At 37.5% G+C, this 17,899-nt stretch overlaps 2 protein-coding genes across 4 annotated transcripts in view; one reads left to right on the plus strand and one right to left on the minus strand.

The window, feature by feature from the left end:
- The window catches only part of tw (Protein O-mannosyl-transferase 2), a 28,995-nt gene extending 24,461 nt beyond the window's left edge, over positions 1-4,534 (plus strand). The window contains exons 15-18 of one of the 2 annotated variants that reach the window (XM_068347221.1): positions 1,285-1,444; positions 3,723-3,863; positions 3,991-4,102; positions 4,253-4,534. In XM_068347221.1, coding sequence (XP_068203322.1) covers positions 1,285-1,444; positions 3,723-3,863; positions 3,991-4,102; positions 4,253-4,358 — 519 coding nt within the window. In that variant the 3' untranslated portion in view covers positions 4,359-4,534. Of the gene's footprint in view, positions 1-630; positions 794-1,284; positions 1,445-3,722; positions 3,864-3,990; positions 4,103-4,252 lie in introns of both variants that reach the window. The other variant, XM_068347220.1, reaches the window with a different exon arrangement.
- Rpe (Ribulose-5-phosphate-3-epimerase) overlaps positions 4,459-17,899 on the minus strand; it is a 60,825-nt gene continuing 47,384 nt past the window's right edge. Inside the window, exons 4-6 of one of the 2 annotated variants that reach the window (XR_011039595.1) lie at positions 12,190-12,411; positions 5,515-6,617; positions 4,459-5,474 (exon numbers count right to left, since the gene is read on the minus strand). Coding sequence is in view for 1 of the 2 variants with exons in the window: in XM_068347222.1 (XP_068203323.1) it covers positions 6,516-6,617; positions 12,190-12,411 (324 nt within the window). In the remaining variant the exon portion in view is untranslated. Of the gene's footprint in view, positions 6,618-12,189; positions 12,412-17,899 lie in introns of both variants that reach the window. The other variant, XM_068347222.1, reaches the window with a different exon arrangement.

Below are 17,899 nucleotides of genomic sequence, written 5' to 3' on the forward strand. Positions count from 1 at the left end.
AATACATTAAACAAAAGGAAAGTTTTTTTCAGTCTATAAACTCTTTTAAGATTTTCAGTATAATTTTACAAATGATCCCTGTGATGAATATTCAATCGGTAATAGCTATTGTATATTAATAATGATTGTATTGTATGGCAAGAGAGATTTCCTCGGTAAGCATTATGGAGTCTATATTCCATTTCTTTTAGCGAAGCAGATTTACACCGACTCGCAGCGGTGCTCTTTTAGCTCGGAAAAGTTTCCTGATCGCGGATTGATTAGAATTATCTTGTCCAACCAATCAGCGATCAGGAAACTTTTCCGAGCTAAAAGGGCACCGTTGCGAGTCGGTGCAAATCTGCCTCGCTAAATTTTTTTTACTATAGTCATGTTTTTATATCTTTATCATCAGTTTATTAAGTAAATTTTTCATTAAATTTGTATCTGGAGCAAGTTATATTTTGAATATGGTATACAATAAAGGTCAGACATATTTTGCATAAAATAAGGGGCTTGTTAGCTGTTCATGCTAGTTTAGCTGTTGGTTGATCAATGTAGTGTTTTAATGCCAAGGAAGCTGGCATGTATATGCATGCAGACATATAGTACAATAATAGGATTAACCACTAATCTCTTCCATTTTCTTAGGGTCAACATTTCTCAGGTGGGAGTGGGAAACCCAAGATCTATCTGCTAGGAAATCCTATTGTATTTTGGTGTAATCTTTTAGCTTTGGTTGCTTACTTCTATCTGCATCTTTGGCATTCATTCCAAATCAAAAGGGGGATCATAATTCCTCACACACTTCAAGGTAATAATGGTAATGAGTAAAACTTTACACATTCTCCTTTTCAATGTATGCTGCATGATTATGCTTTGAGGCACTTTTTAATGTCTTGCGTGTAGGCATGCACTTTCCTGTACATTAATGTTTTACTTATGATTTGAGTTTCATAAGTGACAATTCTGAAGTAACTTCGGAAAATTTATCTAGGTCTAGTTGAAAGACCAAATAAAGTATTTATGTATTTGTGTACTTTGCGTGTTAGTGTTAATTTTTAGTGTTCTATGGCAAAACCTGATCCCCTGTGAAGTAATATCCCTTCACTTTCTTTGTGACTGAATGTAGACACTTTGTTAGCACTAGAGTTGGGTGATTTATTTACCATCATTACATTTACAGTTTGTCCTGGAATTATGGCTGCTTATTTTTGTTCTGATTAGTATTGCACTTTTTTATTCTTTGTCATATATTGTATCCAAATGTTTTTTGTCTTTGTTAATGTTTTGTTGTAATCATAGGGTCAGTGGTTCTCAGCCATTGATGGCTTCAAAGTGTATTTGCTGGGAAACCCCCTTATATGGTGGGGTAACCTGGTGGTACTAGGAGCTTTTGTCTTGGTGTACAGCTACAATGCTTACAGGGTTCAAAGAGGACATGTTGATGATCCAGAGACTACTGGTAAGTAAACCTTTTATAGATTTTATTTATTAAGCCTGCAAAATTTTTATTGTAACTATTTCCTGTATGGTATAGTAGTATTGAATTTGTACATAAAGCTTTAAGATAATTTTTATTTCAAAAGTAAATTCAGTATAAACCCATTAGTAATATATGGTAAAGTACTATTGAATTTTTACATAAAGGTTAAAGATATTCTTTATTTAAAAATAAATTCAGCATAAACCCATTAATTATATTTTCTTAACTTCTGTGCAGAGCAGTTACACCAATATTATCATTGAAATTTAAAGCCCTTAATGGGATTGGCCAGATTACATGAAAATACAGACCTAAAAATGTCTTTAACCAACTGTAATCATTCCACAAATTAGACCAAAGCAGGTATAAATGTTTAGATATTTTGTATCCTAGCACTTATAGACATTAAAGAAAATTAGGAAGCTTATAGCATGGCTAATACTGAAATTTGTATGAATATATCAAGCAGTGAAGTTACTATATGGGTAGTAAAGCGTGTATTAGGATAGGAAATGAAGTGAGCAAGTGGTTTCCAGTGAGAGTTAGGCTGAGACAGAGATGTGTGATGTCGCCATGTTTGTTCAATTTGTTTATTGATGGAGTGATGAGAGAGGTGAATGCTCGAGTGCTTGGTCGAGGATTGAAACCAATAGACGAGTGATCATGAATGGGAGGTAAATCAGTTATTTGCAGATGATACTGTACTTGTTGCAGGCTCGGTAGAGAAGCAAGGAACGGTGACTGAGGCAGGCACAATATTTCGAAATTTAATATTTTTGACTGTTTAACATTGGCTCTTAGTTTTTTAGGTTTTGTCCAACAGAAATGTTATCTTTTGAGTTATAATTTCATTTATCATCACACTAAAGAAGAAGTAAAATGTGTTTTTGTATACTTACGTAATCTTAGTCCAGTTCTTAGCCTTCTTGCAGTTAATGTGAATTTGTTAAATCGGTTGCCCTTGTAGTCCTTCAAAAGAGGTAGCAGTTACAATGCTTCAGTGCAGTTTTCTCTATTTTGATTTTAATCTTGCCATGACTGATTTCTTACTGTACCAAAATGAAAACTACTAAATAATGACTTTAAGTTTAATACTTGTCTACTTAGGTATTCTTGCCCAGGGAACAAGTTAAGGGACAATGGGGCTAAGCTACATTTGGTAGAACTCTTGTGTTTCCAGATGTTTGCCTTGGATTTTTACATTTTTGTTGACATTGCCAGTTATTATTACCACCCACCATTGTCTAGTAATGATTTTTGCCCATCAGGCAGTGCCTGGTCATATGAATATATCCTAAGGCTTATGTTGTCCATAGGATTTTCTTAGCAGTCAACAAGTCACATCTCTTATGTTGGTTGGGTTGAATACTCTTGATCCCTGAGGGATACACACAGAAAAAAGGGAAAAAAAAAAACTATATAGCTCCCCTTGCAAATCCTGGTAAGCATGCTGGCTTATAGGAAATCATAGGTAAAAATAGCAATAAGATACACTCATTAACACAGGTCCCGTTTGCTTATTCACATAAATCTAAATTTAATACTACTGTATATGTATACGAAAAGGTTGCAGTCAAGCTAAGATTTATCAAAAAAATAAATATTAAGGGTGGATAAAAAAAAACATGAAAGGCAATATATAATCTATCCAGCTTGTTACGCAAGGAAAATTAAATCCCATTTTTTCAGAGAATAAAATTTTTCTGAAAAATCTTTGTAATTTAAACTAATTTACTGCAAACTTGCTTTAACTTAGCAGTGTAAGTATAGAACTGGCACCCATAATCATGCAAATGATTGTTACAAGTGAACACTAGCAAAAATTAAGCACTCAAAAGTACATTTTTTTTAAAAATAAAAATACAGGCACAAGTGTGATGAGTGTAATCACGGTGAGCAGTATATTTACTCCTGTCAACTTGCTGGATCTGAGTGTAATAGATTCTTCCCAGTCATGAATGTCATGAAATTGGTGTAACTGGGTTCCTATCTAATGGAAGATTGGCTTTATCATTGACAGGGTTATATTGTAAATTAATGTGAATATTAATTTGATTTTTATTTTACTGACATTTTCAGTTTTTAAACTTGCAAGTCCAGTAAAGTAATAATAATCTACCCAATCTATTTTCATATTTTAGATGTATCCATTTGAACTACACCCTTAAAATGCAATGCACACATAGTTTTGATGGAGTACTTCTGATAATGTAGATTCATCTTTCAAAGGGATTATGGCATTATAAACATTTTTCAGCTCGCCGTGAAAGGACGTTGAATGCTTGTGGATGGCTCTTATTAGCATGGGCTTTACATTATTTGCCCTTCTATTCCATGGGAAGAATCCTGTACTTCCATCATTACTTCCCTGCCCTGATGTTTTCTTCAATGCTTACAGGTGTGTACTCTGCCTCATGCATTTACTATCTTGCCTCATGTATTTATGGATGTTTATTTTCATTGAACACATTAAATTCCTTTTATGACATGCAATTAACTATTTGGGGGGCTTCATTTTGTTTCAGGAGTTGTAATAGATTACATGCTGGAGAGTTTACCAAATATGGTCCCAAGAGTTATCGCATCCTCGGTTTATCCATGTTTAACTGGTCTTCTATTTTCAACTTTGGCTGGCAGGTGAGTGTAGTAAAGTTGACAAATCGATAGGTTAAGTATTTGAATGATTAATAAAATACACATTTTACAGCTCTGATTTGTAAATTTATTTGTATAAAATTTTAATGTCATGAACTATACTGCATACTAAAAATTACTTCAATCTTTCAGCTTTTATATATTTTCTCCACTTGCATATGGAATGCATAACTTGGAACCTGGTTTTGAAAATGGAACCATAAACCAAATACGCTGGCTAGATTCCTGGGAATTTTAAGCATCTTTATCAGTAATTTTCCCCCATAATTTTCTAATTTCAATTAAGATTTTATGAAACTAATTGGATAGAGAATAAGTAGGAAAAATAAATGTTAAAAGCTATGTGCACCTTTAATAATATATTATAATGTTTAGCCTTTTTAAACAGCCTGTAAATCCCTTGATGCTAGATCTAGTGTTGTTTACAATTTGCATGAAAAAAAAAATTTCAAGCTGGTCTTGCTGGTGGTAGGTGTTATATGTCTGTGTACACTGTTACTTGTTAGAATGTCATAATTATTTACTTTGAGACCATATTTAAAGCATTATTTTTGTATACTTTATTACAATAAAGAATTAAAAAATATTAAACTTGGGTCTTTTAATAACCTGTAATTCAGCCACATGTTAAGTTTAGGAAATATGAGAATGAATTTTCTTCAGCATATAAATGCAGCTTATCAAAAAAGAGGACCTAGTAAAAATGTATAAATTTATTTTTTTTCTACTAAAAATTTGGTAGATATAAATCTGAAAAATAATAGTTACAGTACCATTTCATAACATAGGAAATATTACAAATTACTGATATTTCCTTTACAAATTTTAACAATTGACTTTCCTAATAGCCAAACCCAGCTCTTTTGATACGGAATGTGATTTCGGAGAAGCTGTAACACCCTTGAACTTTAAAAAGTGGTTTTAGTTGGGGCAGGAAATGTAACATTAAGGATTGCATGGTTAGGAAAGACCTCGTGGAGGTTAGGAGTACGAACCACCCCGTGAACATAAACAATTCCTATAGAAGTAAAACTTAGGCTTAAGAGCGACAGCCTTTCACCTAGGATCCAATATGGTCATCTCGAGTGCAAATACTGTCAACACGTCTATTGAATAATAGGTAAATCAGGTACACGGTGTTGAAAGGTATTTGTGTTCAACGGTGTTGGATGGCATCCACGCATTACCAATAACTGGAACTGGAGGGCAGAATACTATTAGTTTCTTGTTCAACCGAATGGCCAATGGGTTAATGGATAATGATCCCAAAGAGGCTGAAGCTTTCCATGGTGGAAAGGCATCTTGCTCTTTTAAAGATGTAGGGACAGTGTATCTGCTAGAGCATTCCTCCTGCCTGGGATGAGACGGTGTATGTGCTAGAACATTCCTCCTGCCTGGGATGAACCTAACCAACAGCTCTACCACGTCATTGACTATCCAGGTGTGCAGTTGCTTTGCCAACACTGAAGGGTCTGGGACAGTCACCTTTTTTGTTGTATCTCAACAACATTACCGAGTGCCATATCAAACTTAGTTGGTAAACTCGCAATGCTAGTATCACTGCTTTTATTTCCAACAGGTTGATATGCAGGTGGTACTTCCAAGGATCATACCCCAAAGGCTGCCTATTTCTTAGGTGTGCACTCCAACCCTCCTTGGATGAGTCTGAACTGCAGCATTTATGGCAGTGGGGAGTCAAGTTGAATTCCCCCTAGTCAAGTTTTTGTCATTGGCCACCAGGCCACAAACCAGATTTTCCAGTACTTCTTGTTCCACTAGAAGCTGATGGTAAGAGAGATTGCTGGCTGATGAACAAGTGATGCTTCAGACACAACTGGAGCAATTGCAGACGGTTGGGTTTACCACCCGCCAGTAACTACAACCCCATTGTTAAAAGTCTGAAGCCATTCCAGATTTGTTGAAATAACACACCTATTAAAGGATGATGGTTTATATTTGCGTAAGAACAATTTTTCTGTTAACCTTATCAGTAATTTGAGGGTGACAGACATTACTGTAATCCTGACATATATGCTTATAAGTGCGCATATATGCACATTTTAGAAAGTAGTGTTTGGAAATTGTGCAAATTTATAAGCTGGAAAACTATACCGAGTATTCAATAACTAAAGGTAACCCTACATTAATAATACTGTTGCAACATGGAATGTGAAGGAACATTACAACCACTTATGTAAAAAAAACTTAAAATGTACACCACAGTCAGTATTAATCATTGAAAAAATATAAACTATTTCTTAATTCTTACAGACTGTAGCCAGTTTAAAGTGTACTGTATTGTACTTTTATACATAAACTTTCATTATCCCCTTAGTCTAACCACTTACTCCGTAGAAAGCATTGCACACATAACAGTATAAAAAAAATAAAAGCCTCACAATGCTTTTTTCACACTGGACCTTAAAAGAGAGATAACAGCTTTTGGATCTTCAGCATTCACAACTGCACTCCCTGAGACAATCATGTTTGCACCAGCCTGTCAAAAAGAACAACTATTAAAAATGGAAAAGTAATACTGCATACAACTGTATAGTATATAAGAATAATAACTAAAATAAGATTTGTTGAGATATCTTAGAGTAAAACAGTGATTAAAACCACAGCTATTTTTACCCCCATTTAAGTACAAACTCAAGCTTCTAAAGTCTACTACTACATAAAATATACAATCTGGATATATATTAGAATTCTTCATGGCATTTCCAATGTATACCCGAGTTAATCACAGAAATACAGTATCCTAAATGTTTTAATCAATAAGTATTTTTCCTAACCATACAAACCTAAGACCTTTAATAGGAGTATGACTACACCGAAGCTAGAAGTCTGTTCAAACGTGAATACCACGCAGTAAATGCTAAAAAATACAGGGGAAGACATGTTTATGCACAGTACAATAAGTAAAAAATCTGGAGAAGGTCTGAACAAAACCGTTTTGTGAGAGAAACTGAAGAGACAGAGACTGGCACGTCAGTTCTGGACCTCTTACCACTTACTGCTTGAATGTTAAATTCCTTTACAAATTGCATGTGTTTATTGAAGAGAAAGAAAATAAGAAATTTTTAAAATAATTTTAATTTTACGTGTAAATGTTGATTAAAATGAGCTTCTAGAGAATGTGCAATATGTACATCACACAAGGATAGAAATAAATTCTATTACAATATTAAGATTTTGTTTTTTAACTTATTGAACTAGAAGTTGGGATAGAGAGATGGAGGATGATAATTTGGTCTCAAAAGCTGATTTCAAACTACAGTACCGCTATTGAGGTTGTATCCATATACAAATAAATGGTATTCTTAATATAATTTCCAACCTAAGTACATGCACTTTTCAACATTACGGTGTATTACGCGATTTGTAACTCTAAATTTCATATTTTCACTTTTGTTCTCTGGCAATTTTTAATGCTGTACTTGCCAATATCTAATGTTAAATTTTATGTTTTGACTTGCGTTTTTCAACATTACACTGTATTTGGCGATTTCTAAATTTTTTGTTTTGACTCATGTTATTTGGCAATTTTTTGTTGTAAATGAATTTGGTGTCAAATTTAGCATTTTTGCAAATACTGAACATGTGGATACAAGAGTTGACCATAATGAATAGGGTAAAATCAGTTTTAATACCTTCATATAAATAAATATACAGTAAATAAATATAAACATCTCAGAACTATGCACTATTCCTAATGTGACCTACACAATACCATCTGGACATGACTTTCATTATCTGGATTTGATCATTCATAACCAAAATCTGTTATAATGGGGCCCATAATTGCAAGGTTCTACTGTACTAACTATTATTCTGTACTAATTATTATTATTATTATTTGCTAAGCTACAACTCTATTTGGAAAAGCAGGATGCTATAAGCCCAGGGGTTCCAACAGGTAAAATAGCTTAGTGAGGAAAGGAAACAAAAAAAAAAAATATTTTAAGAAGAGCAACAGCATTAAAATGAATATCTCCTATATAAACTATAAAAAACTTTAACAAAACAAGAGGAAGAGAATTAAGATAGAAGTGTGTGCCTGAGTGCACCCTCAAGCAAGAGAACTTTAGCCCAAGACAGTGGAAGACCATGGTACAGAGGTTATGGCACTACCCAAGATTAAAGAACAATGGTTTGATTTTGGAGTGTCCTTCTCCTAGAAGAGCTGCTTACCTTAGCTAAAGAGTCTCTTCTACCCTTACAAGGAGGAAAGTGGCCACTGAACAATTACAGTGCAGTAAGAAGAATTGTTTGGTAATCTCAAAGTTGTCAGGTATATGAGGCAGAGGAGAATATGTAAAGAATAGGCCAGACTATTCGGGGGTGTGTGTGTGTGTGTGTGTGTGTGTGTGTGTGTGTGTGTGTGTAGGCAAAAGGAAAAAGAACCGTAACCAGAGAGAAGGATCCAATATACTACTGTCTGGCCAGTCAAAAGACCCCATAACTCTCTAGCAGTAGTATCTCAACAGGTGGCTGGTACCCAGGCCAACTTACTACTTAAGAGTATATGAGGACTTCTCAATTTCTGGAGCTCATTAAAGAACGTCATGAATGCTCAGCGACAGGAACAAAGATGGGGACTTGGCACAAGTTAACGCACAAGTAGCATTGTCTCCAGATTAGTATTGGTTTTTGGTGATGACATATCACTGATTGCCAGATTATTTCAGCATTGGAGGTGCTGTGACAAGTTCAATAGAGCCTGAACTTGTGGGTTTCCCTTATACACACTGGGTGTGTACGTACTTTGCAGGTGGAAACATTGGCCCCAAGGCTAGGGAGGTTATATTTCTTTGGTAATTTATGTCGTATTGGATTCCCTGTTCTAGCCTTTCAAAGAAAGTCCTTGGAGACCTCACAGCACACTAATGGAAAAAGGCCTCAATATCTTGAACTAAAATCTCTTTCATGCAAATCATAAAAACACCAAAATAAATATACAAAACACCATAGCCTAATGGCAAGACATTTGGTCACCCCGATTGCTACCTTAAGATGCAGTAACCTCACAGGACTGGAGAGTGCTAGTATGGTAAGTGTATTGTACCCAATAAGGCATTTCACTTTAATTCCCTAAATTAACTTGTTGAATCTGTTCCTCTTACAGGATGAACAGCAATGAACTTAGGGAAGATTCTTTGGATTATGTTGCTGAACAAAGCAAATTACAAAAAGCACAATCCTCCAATATGTAAAATATGATTACAAGAATTTCAATCATCCTTACAGCTCATAAATTGATTTAAAATTGTCATTTGAGATTTTTACATTAACATATCAATACAATTCGGTAATAGTCAGATATGAATCCAATACAGTCTAAGTAATGATCACACTTCTTATAAAGGGATTTTGACGAAGGAAAAATCTATTTCTGGGGAGAGACCTGTGGCGCCCGGTTCTGGACGTCTGCTTGATCTCTGTTTGTACCGGAGATCCGGTAGCAAAGGCCCGTCATCGTGATATCGTGACCGTCACCGGTACGATAACATTAACCTCAATGAATGTTTGTGTTATCTCCAGCGAAGCCGGAGATTCGATGAAAAAAGGGGCCGTAAAGGTGTAATTGTGATCAAACATGACAACGGTTCGTGTGTAAAAGGCCTCAGCCGGAGTCTGAGTGCCGGATTTCACCGTTGCACTCCAAATATCTGACTAGTTCTCACCCAATGAGTATCCATTATAGCGGAGCATAACTCAAGGCGGAGCTAAGCATAACTCAAGGCGGAGCTAAGGGTGTCGGTATAAAACGACCCCAATTAATGACTTATACACTAACGTACCTATTAATAGCGTTAGCTATATTAACAGTAACCACATCAATAAAACGTGTATAACATTAAACGTACTATCATCAACTCTGATAATAAGAGGAGGCCTGAATAACTCGTGATCGTATAAAAACGGAGAACGGGAAATTCACCTCTCTTACTCGAGCTAATAAAGAAAACGAGAGAAGGGATAACTCATATCTGTAGAACAGGAAACGAGCACTCTATGCTCTCACTCTCAAGGTTACATAATAAAAAACTAACATCACACAATAATATAAGAAAATTAATAAAATTGATTGCTTTTTCCTTAGTAATTGTAATAACCAAAAACGAAGAATAACGACAACGTAACAAATAAACAAGGATATAGTCTAAATCGAGCCTTCCTGAGGCGAGTACAAACTAACAGTCTAAATCGCTAAACTTCAAATCGCTATTCGCCCCATACCATTGTTGGCACTATAATATTCAATTGTTTTTATATTTGTAATTTACCTAATGTCTGTTAATGACATAAGGATAAATAACTTAAAGCAATCTGCCGACCTCCGAGGGTTGGGGAAGCAGTGACATGCCCTTAAAATAAATATAAACACCAGCCTTAGCTAAAGGCAAGGCAAATATAAGTGTTAAGTGTATGGGCGACCTCCGGTGAAGCCGGAGAGTAATGAGATGTCCTGAATAATGCCGCCTTAGCCAAAGGCAAGGCAAATAAGTGTGAAGTGTATGGGCGACCTCCGGTGACGCCGGAGGATAATGAGATGCCCTGAATAATTCAATTGTGGCTAATAATTCAATTGTGAAAGATATAAAAGCCAAGCCGCAGCTAAAGGCTAAGGCTTAGATCATAGCAAAGCGTATTTACGATCTCCGGTGAGGCCGGAGGGAGAAGAAAGGTCCTGAATAATTATTGTGAATAAAAACACAATTGTAATAACAATGGCTATTGTGGATATGGCCGTGGCCTGAGACCGCAGTAAGGGCCACCGGAGGGTCGTATCTAAACAATATGAAGCCCGTCCCATGCAGTAAACAATATATAAATATAACAATAGAACGAAAGTCATTGAGAATCCCTCATGCCGGAGTAGAACTCAAGGCGGAGTGGAAAACGTTCATAACTACTCCCGAGCCATAACGGGGAGAGGACGAAACACGGACCTAAAATAACGCTAACAATTGAAAAGTAACCAAAAATAAATAACTCGTAAGTTATCATACACCCAGAGGGGGAGAGGTGAGGGAGGGAGAACCCGTTGAACGCACAAAACGGAAAACGGGAAATCCGCTCACCCACCGGAGCTAAGAAAGAAAACGAGAGAAAGGGGTAACTCGTGCCTGCGAACAGAAAACGGGGACCCCAAGCTCTCGCTCTCTTGGACACAATATCAGGACTAAAAATCACACAACACTATTATAAACGTATAAAATAAAAATGTACATCAAGATAAGACTACGAACGAAGAATAGCATCTGCTAAAACTTAAAATAAATAGCACAGCCGAGTGACAAACGCCCCGGAGGGGCGGGTACTAAACAATAACAAAGCTAGACCGCTATCTCGTTCGTAGGCTGGACTTGCTAGCAAAAAGTACAATGAGCATAAAAAACACAAAAATAATAACGGTTCTAAAGGCATAAGGCCAGGACTTAACCAAGAACCTAAGTGACAGTACTAAACGGGCAGACAAAGATGAATTCCCAAACAAGTGAACAAACAATGGCCACCATGAAGGGCCAGCCGGGAATAATAAAACAAACTATACTGGATATAAAAGCTGTCAAAACAAACTATGGTACTTAACATTGGAATGTGTGAAGATGGAGCTTCGGACATGACGAAATAAATCCACGAATGTTAAAAAAGGCCGAGATCACCAAAAAAAAATTCCACACTAACTAGTCCAAAAAGAAGGATGTTGTTCAGATGGCGCTCGCGTCGTGGCGTGGGTGGTGTGGCGCTGGTGGTTGGCTAGGGCCTTTGTATCGGCCCATCCCTTTGACGAAGGAATTAACTAAATGGAAGACAACCTGTGAATAGTGGATTTCATGCCCCTTTGCTTTATACACGACACCCAAAAGGTGCTCGCGCGAGGGTTGTAACCTCAGCATTCCATGCTTTTATCTTTCTCTGGTATAATTGGAAGGTTTATCAGAAAAGATATATAAGAAGGACTCTTTTCACAGGTCGACCCAGAAATAAACAATATGTTCTAGAATACTTTAACAGGTCCACATATTGCTAATGAAAAGAATTAAAAAAAGAGAACTCACCTGAGCACATGCATCAATTGTACTGGGTCCAACACCACCATCAACTTCTATGTCCATGTCTGGAAACTTTTCGCGGATGTACTTGACTTTAGGCATCATATCCTCCATGAACTTCTGGCCCCCGAACCCAGGCTCTACAGTCATGATTAGAATCATATCTGCATCATCAGCATAAGGGACAACAACGTCAATGGGGGTCCCAGGTTTAACTCCTATCCCAGCCTGTTTTATACAGAACATGAAAATAGAAGTATTAAAATATTTCTCAAGTTTATATACATAAGAATAATTCTTATTTTCTAAAAATAATTCACAAGAGATAAAAAAGAAATTTTGGAACAGCTAAAACCTAATGAAAAGCAAATTTTCATGGTGAAATTTATCATTTCAATACTTAACCAACATTCACATATACCGAGTATACTTTCAGAATAAATAGCATCTTACAACGATATTCTGGTCACCAAAACACCATCTCCCACGGACGGCATGAAAACGGACTTAAAACAAACACAATATGACATCGAAGATATTTTTGTTTATTCCAGGAATGACGGCACTTTATCTTTAAAATAGAAATGGATATTTAATAATGAGTATTGTAAACTTTCAATTGAGATGATTCAAGTGGTTCTGATCCTCTAACTAAAATATATACCAGACATGTAACAGGAGTGAAGAAACACAACTGGATTGCAATCATGTACCTTTATGGATATAAAATTTCCTTCTACCTTTTCATGCGTGGCTTAATGTTAAATTTCTGAGGAAATAAATCAGTTAGTCCAAGCCAGCATTATGTCCAAACCATGACCAGCAACTTGGGAACCTTGGAGTAACTGAAGATGCTTGACACCGCCAACTCTCTTGACAAAATCACTGGTGCGGCCTCCGTCTGCCTACCTCCTTTCGTAACACACAATCCAGAGGTATGGTTCTTTTGGGTGGATACTATTTTCAGGTCAAAGACATCCACATCTTTATCACGAAAAGCTTCCATCTTACTCAAATTCCTACCCAACAAAATCTTTGAACATATAGCACAATGGTTAGACGAATCAGACACTTAGGTCACATACACAACTCTAACGACCCAACTAAGATCATCCTTCTGTATGCCCTAACACCCCAGAGCCAGAAAACTTCTGGACAACATAGGAATGGCAATAGGAGATCAATGGTCCTCATATGTCTACAGGCAACTCCAGTGACTAGCAACAATACCACTCCTGATGCCCAACAAGAGACAACGCTGGACTTAGTGCACAAAGTACTCCAGACAAGTCACTGTGTAAAACAGTTGAGGAAAGTCCTAATACATCCACCATGACTACCATGGATTTCCTACAAATGTTCACCTGGCCCAGACATCGACAGAACCCATTCAAACACATCTGTGGCAGTGGCCGCTAATCAACTTCAACCTGTAAGTGATGAAGAATCAGAGGTGGGCCAGATTCCCCTGCCATTCTTGTTCTCCATTCAAGGAACGAGTGTTTTATCAAGCATCCGCCACGCCAGAGAATACAGCCCGATAACCCACAGGGCCTTTGTTTCTTCCATTGGAGATTCAGTAGTGAGGCTATATCACCGATGAGAAGTCTGACATTGAATTCCTCGTCGATACAAACACATGCAAATTGTTCATCACTGCAAACCCAAACGAACTACTGAATCCAGCCCCCAACACCCACCACGAGTCTACCGCAAATGGTGCCACACTAAAGATATGTGGATGTAGCATTTGCCAGCAAACCATATACTGTAGTTGGACAATCATCATGGCAAATGTTATCTTCCTAATACTCAGAGAAGAATTCCTGAAGGTAAAAGACATAGGTATAGATGTATCAGGGCAGCAACTCATTCAAAGAGATGGCCCTATAGTTCCTATCACTCCAAAGGCAGCAACAAGCTCCATGCCGAACCTGAGAACTCTAGCCTCCTTCCGAAATTACTCAAATGATTCAAGGATGACCTCTAGCATAACCTCATGCAGCCTATCACATCAAACATCATATTGTAAAAGAGGGACTTCCAGTGCACGAAAGTTTAAGACGGCTGGCTCCAGACAAACTATTCTATTTATAATAAGCCATTATTTCAGGACATGGATCAGGAAGAATCTGCCAGAAAGCCTCCAGTCCGTGGGCATCTTCCCTTCACATGATGTTTAAAGAAGACAAAACATGACAGCTCTGCGGGGACTACCGGCAACTTACTGTTTTAATTGTACTAGAAAGGTAGCCCTACCTAAAATCGCAGACATAACTATCCCATACGAAGAGCCAAGAAAATTCTTGAAAATCAATCTCCTGGAGGGGTATTAGCAAGTCCCAGTAGTAACAGAGAATGTAGAAAAGACAGCAATGATCACCCCTTTGGGATATATCATCTAAATTACAGTCCTCTCAACACCTTATGGATGACATCCTTGGAGAATTACCTTGTTGCCTCGTTTACGTCGACAACATTCTGATTTTCAGGCCCAACTACAAACGGCACACCAAAGATGTAAAACAAGTACTTGAGAAGCTCAGGGAAAACGGGATAATTGTCCTACAAGATAAATATGATTGGGTGAAAAATATGATAGAATTTTGAGTAAAGGAGTTTGTTGATAATTCAAGTACAGTGAATAAATATTGAATTAATTGAAATTCATCCTTATTTTACATTTCCTCTAGCCTTACTTTTTATGTCATATACAGGTATTACAGTAAGTTATTATTGGTGCCAGGTATGCAGTCAATTATACCTATTATTCTTATTATTACAAGCTAATCTACAGCCCTAGTTGGAAAAGCAGGATGCTATAAGCCCAAAGGCTCCAACAAGGAAGGAAGGAAATAAATAAACTACAAGAAAAGTAGTAAACAATTAAAATAAAATAGTTTCAGAACAGTAACAATAATACAACAGATCTTTCATATATAAACTATAAAAACTTCCAAAAAAAAAGAGGAAGAGAAATAAGATGGAATAGTGTGCCCATATGTACCCTTAAGCAAGAGAAGTCAAGAACTCTACCCCAAGGCAGTGGAACCAATTGTGAAGATCTTATTTTACTTTAGTCCTTCATGTTAAAATATTAATTATTTCTCTTTTAAAGTTTCTTTTAATTTTATATATCCATATTGAGATCCTTTTCTTAATTGGACTCTGGCTTGTGGCATTCTGCCTTTTTTTTTGAGTAGGATAATTGCGATTGAGACGGAGGTCTAGATCTAGATTCTGTAGGTATCAGTTCCTAAGCAAGGATTTTTACACTTCTCATGAATATATTTACATTCACATAGAATCTCTAGTGTATAAGCTGAAGATATTAAAAGAGAGAGGGAAAAATCAGTTAGATGCATCACAATCAGGTGAAATAGGATCATAAAATGACGAAGGAGAAAGAAGAGGCTTTACTTCTTTCTTAACTGACAAACGAGAAAAATCAATCTTGTGTAATTTATATGATCCCTAAAAACTGTCATGTTTCACAGAGCTAGAAACCTGGGGATCAGGTCTATGCTTATGGACTACTACAAGTGTTGGAGGAGAGCTAAATCTCGAATGCGTAAGTGCTAGAGGTTCATGTTGCTGAGCAGGAGAAGCAGTTTGAGGAACCAAAGGATAAGAATATGGTTGCCATTTTCTAATACTAGATTGAAGCAGTGATTTTACCTCTAAAACAGAAGAATCTTTTCTAAAGTTTGAGTGCTGAGACCGATAATGCACTAAAGAATGATTGCCATCCTCTAAAAAGACTACTGGAGGACAGGGCAAGGTTCTGGGTAAAGGAGAACCCCTGAAACGATATGCTATAGGGCAAACAATAGGTGAGCGTATAATGACAGTGGTGTGTTCTCATAGTGCAAGACGAAGCCCACATAGCGTAAGCATGCGGATAAACCCCCAAGGCTTTGGGAGAGAGCTGACGCAGGGATTGTTTGTGGGAGTGAGGATATCCTGAAGAGCCAGTGCCAGCTCCCAAACAATGCTGAACTTTCTGTACAAAGCATTTTTAGGGAAGAAATACTTCACTACTTCCCTTTTAGGGGAAGATGGCCTTAAAGGACCCCGAGGTGTAACAGGAAGGTCTGAAGATACCGTTAGGATTAGAAGGGGAGTAGTACATCCCAGATAACTGCGATGGTGGTGTGCAGGGAGAATACAGTAATGTCATAAAGCTGGAGAATGACGAGGTGTTTGCATCCATCAGTGTATGCTAAGGAGATTTGCATGCCACGTACACAAGAGAAACTTTTGGAACATAACCAATAAAACCTCCTTGATCTCCTACATCGGAGATATAAAGTTGCTCATACAAGTTAAGCACACTCATAGGATGGAATGGCAAATGAGTAGGATTATCAAGTTCAGGCAAAAAACTTATGACCATCAGCCTGCATATTATCCATGGCTTTGATAAAGACTGAAGCTGAAAGGTCACACTCAGAGGTAGAATTCTCAGCCTCAAAGAAGGGTAGGAGAAACTACATCAACAAACACGTTACCAAAAACTAGATCATTATCCTTTGTTATAAAATCTCCAGGAGACTGTAACAAAGGATCAAACAAGAGAAGATCTTGGCTCGAAAGGGAAGGCTTGAGCTTCTTATTCTCCATTGAGGCCTAAGCAGTCAGAGAAGAATGATCATGCTTGGCCTTCTTCCTGCATCCACTGAACTTCACCCATTGGGAGGATAACCAATCCCTACACACATCATAAGGAGAATTCATAGAGCCAAAGAGGCAAGTAACAGATGACCATTCACAGCAGTGACCAGAAGCAGTGGGGGATCCCAGCCACGAGCCCCGACGAACTGGCTTTCATAGAAGGTGGGTGATGCACCATACCAGGTTGCCAGACCATCAATAATTCTTTAACAGGTCGTAAAATGCTGCGCTACAACTAACCCAATTAAACGGCGAGGATTTGTACCCACGTAGGAACAAATTTGCATTACTATATTGTATTTCTGTCTTCAATTACCCTTTTCTCCTCCAATCAAAATTCTTTCATGGATGCCCTTAAGAAATGGATATGTATCATTACCACTGGCAACCCTAGCTCTGGTGTAAGCTCTAAAATGACAAATTCGAAGATAATTTGTATTTTTCCTAACCATACAAACCTTAGCTATTTACAAAGGGTATTACTTTTAGCGTAGCTGAAATGGCGAGCCATTAGAATTTAACGAGGGTGTATTACCCCCGCGCTAGTTAGCGGGGGGGTAGGGGAGTGGTAGCTAGCTACCCCTCCTCCCCCTCACACACAGGTGAATACTCACTTTCACTTAGAGGTAGGACTTGTCTTGGGGGACAGGGCTGGCGGGCAAATATGTGTAAATAGCTAAGGTTTGTATGGTTAGGAAAAATACAAATTATCTTCGAATTTGTCATTTGTTCCGTAACCGAAATACAAACCACGCTATTTACAAAGGGTGACTTATCCCTTAGGAAGGGTGGAAAGTCCCCAGCCATACTGGCTTTGGCTTTACCCGGGGACTCAGAATCCGAGTGAGTCGCACTCGAGAAAAGGAGTCCCTGCACCTCACAAGTTCCTTGCACCGCAAGGAACCATGTGGCCTACGTAAGCTTGTGTGTGAAGGAAGAAGTGTGACCCGTCTTAGGCAGTTGACCTGGAGTTCCAGAAGGAACTCTGGGTTAAGACGTTCCCAATACCACCTCGTCAGGGTATGGGGGACGCGACAGTATT

This window comes from Palaemon carinicauda, chromosome 23 (genome assembly GCF_036898095.1).
Source record: "Palaemon carinicauda isolate YSFRI2023 chromosome 23, ASM3689809v2, whole genome shotgun sequence".
NCBI lineage: Eukaryota > Metazoa > Arthropoda > Malacostraca > Decapoda > Palaemonidae > Palaemon > Palaemon carinicauda.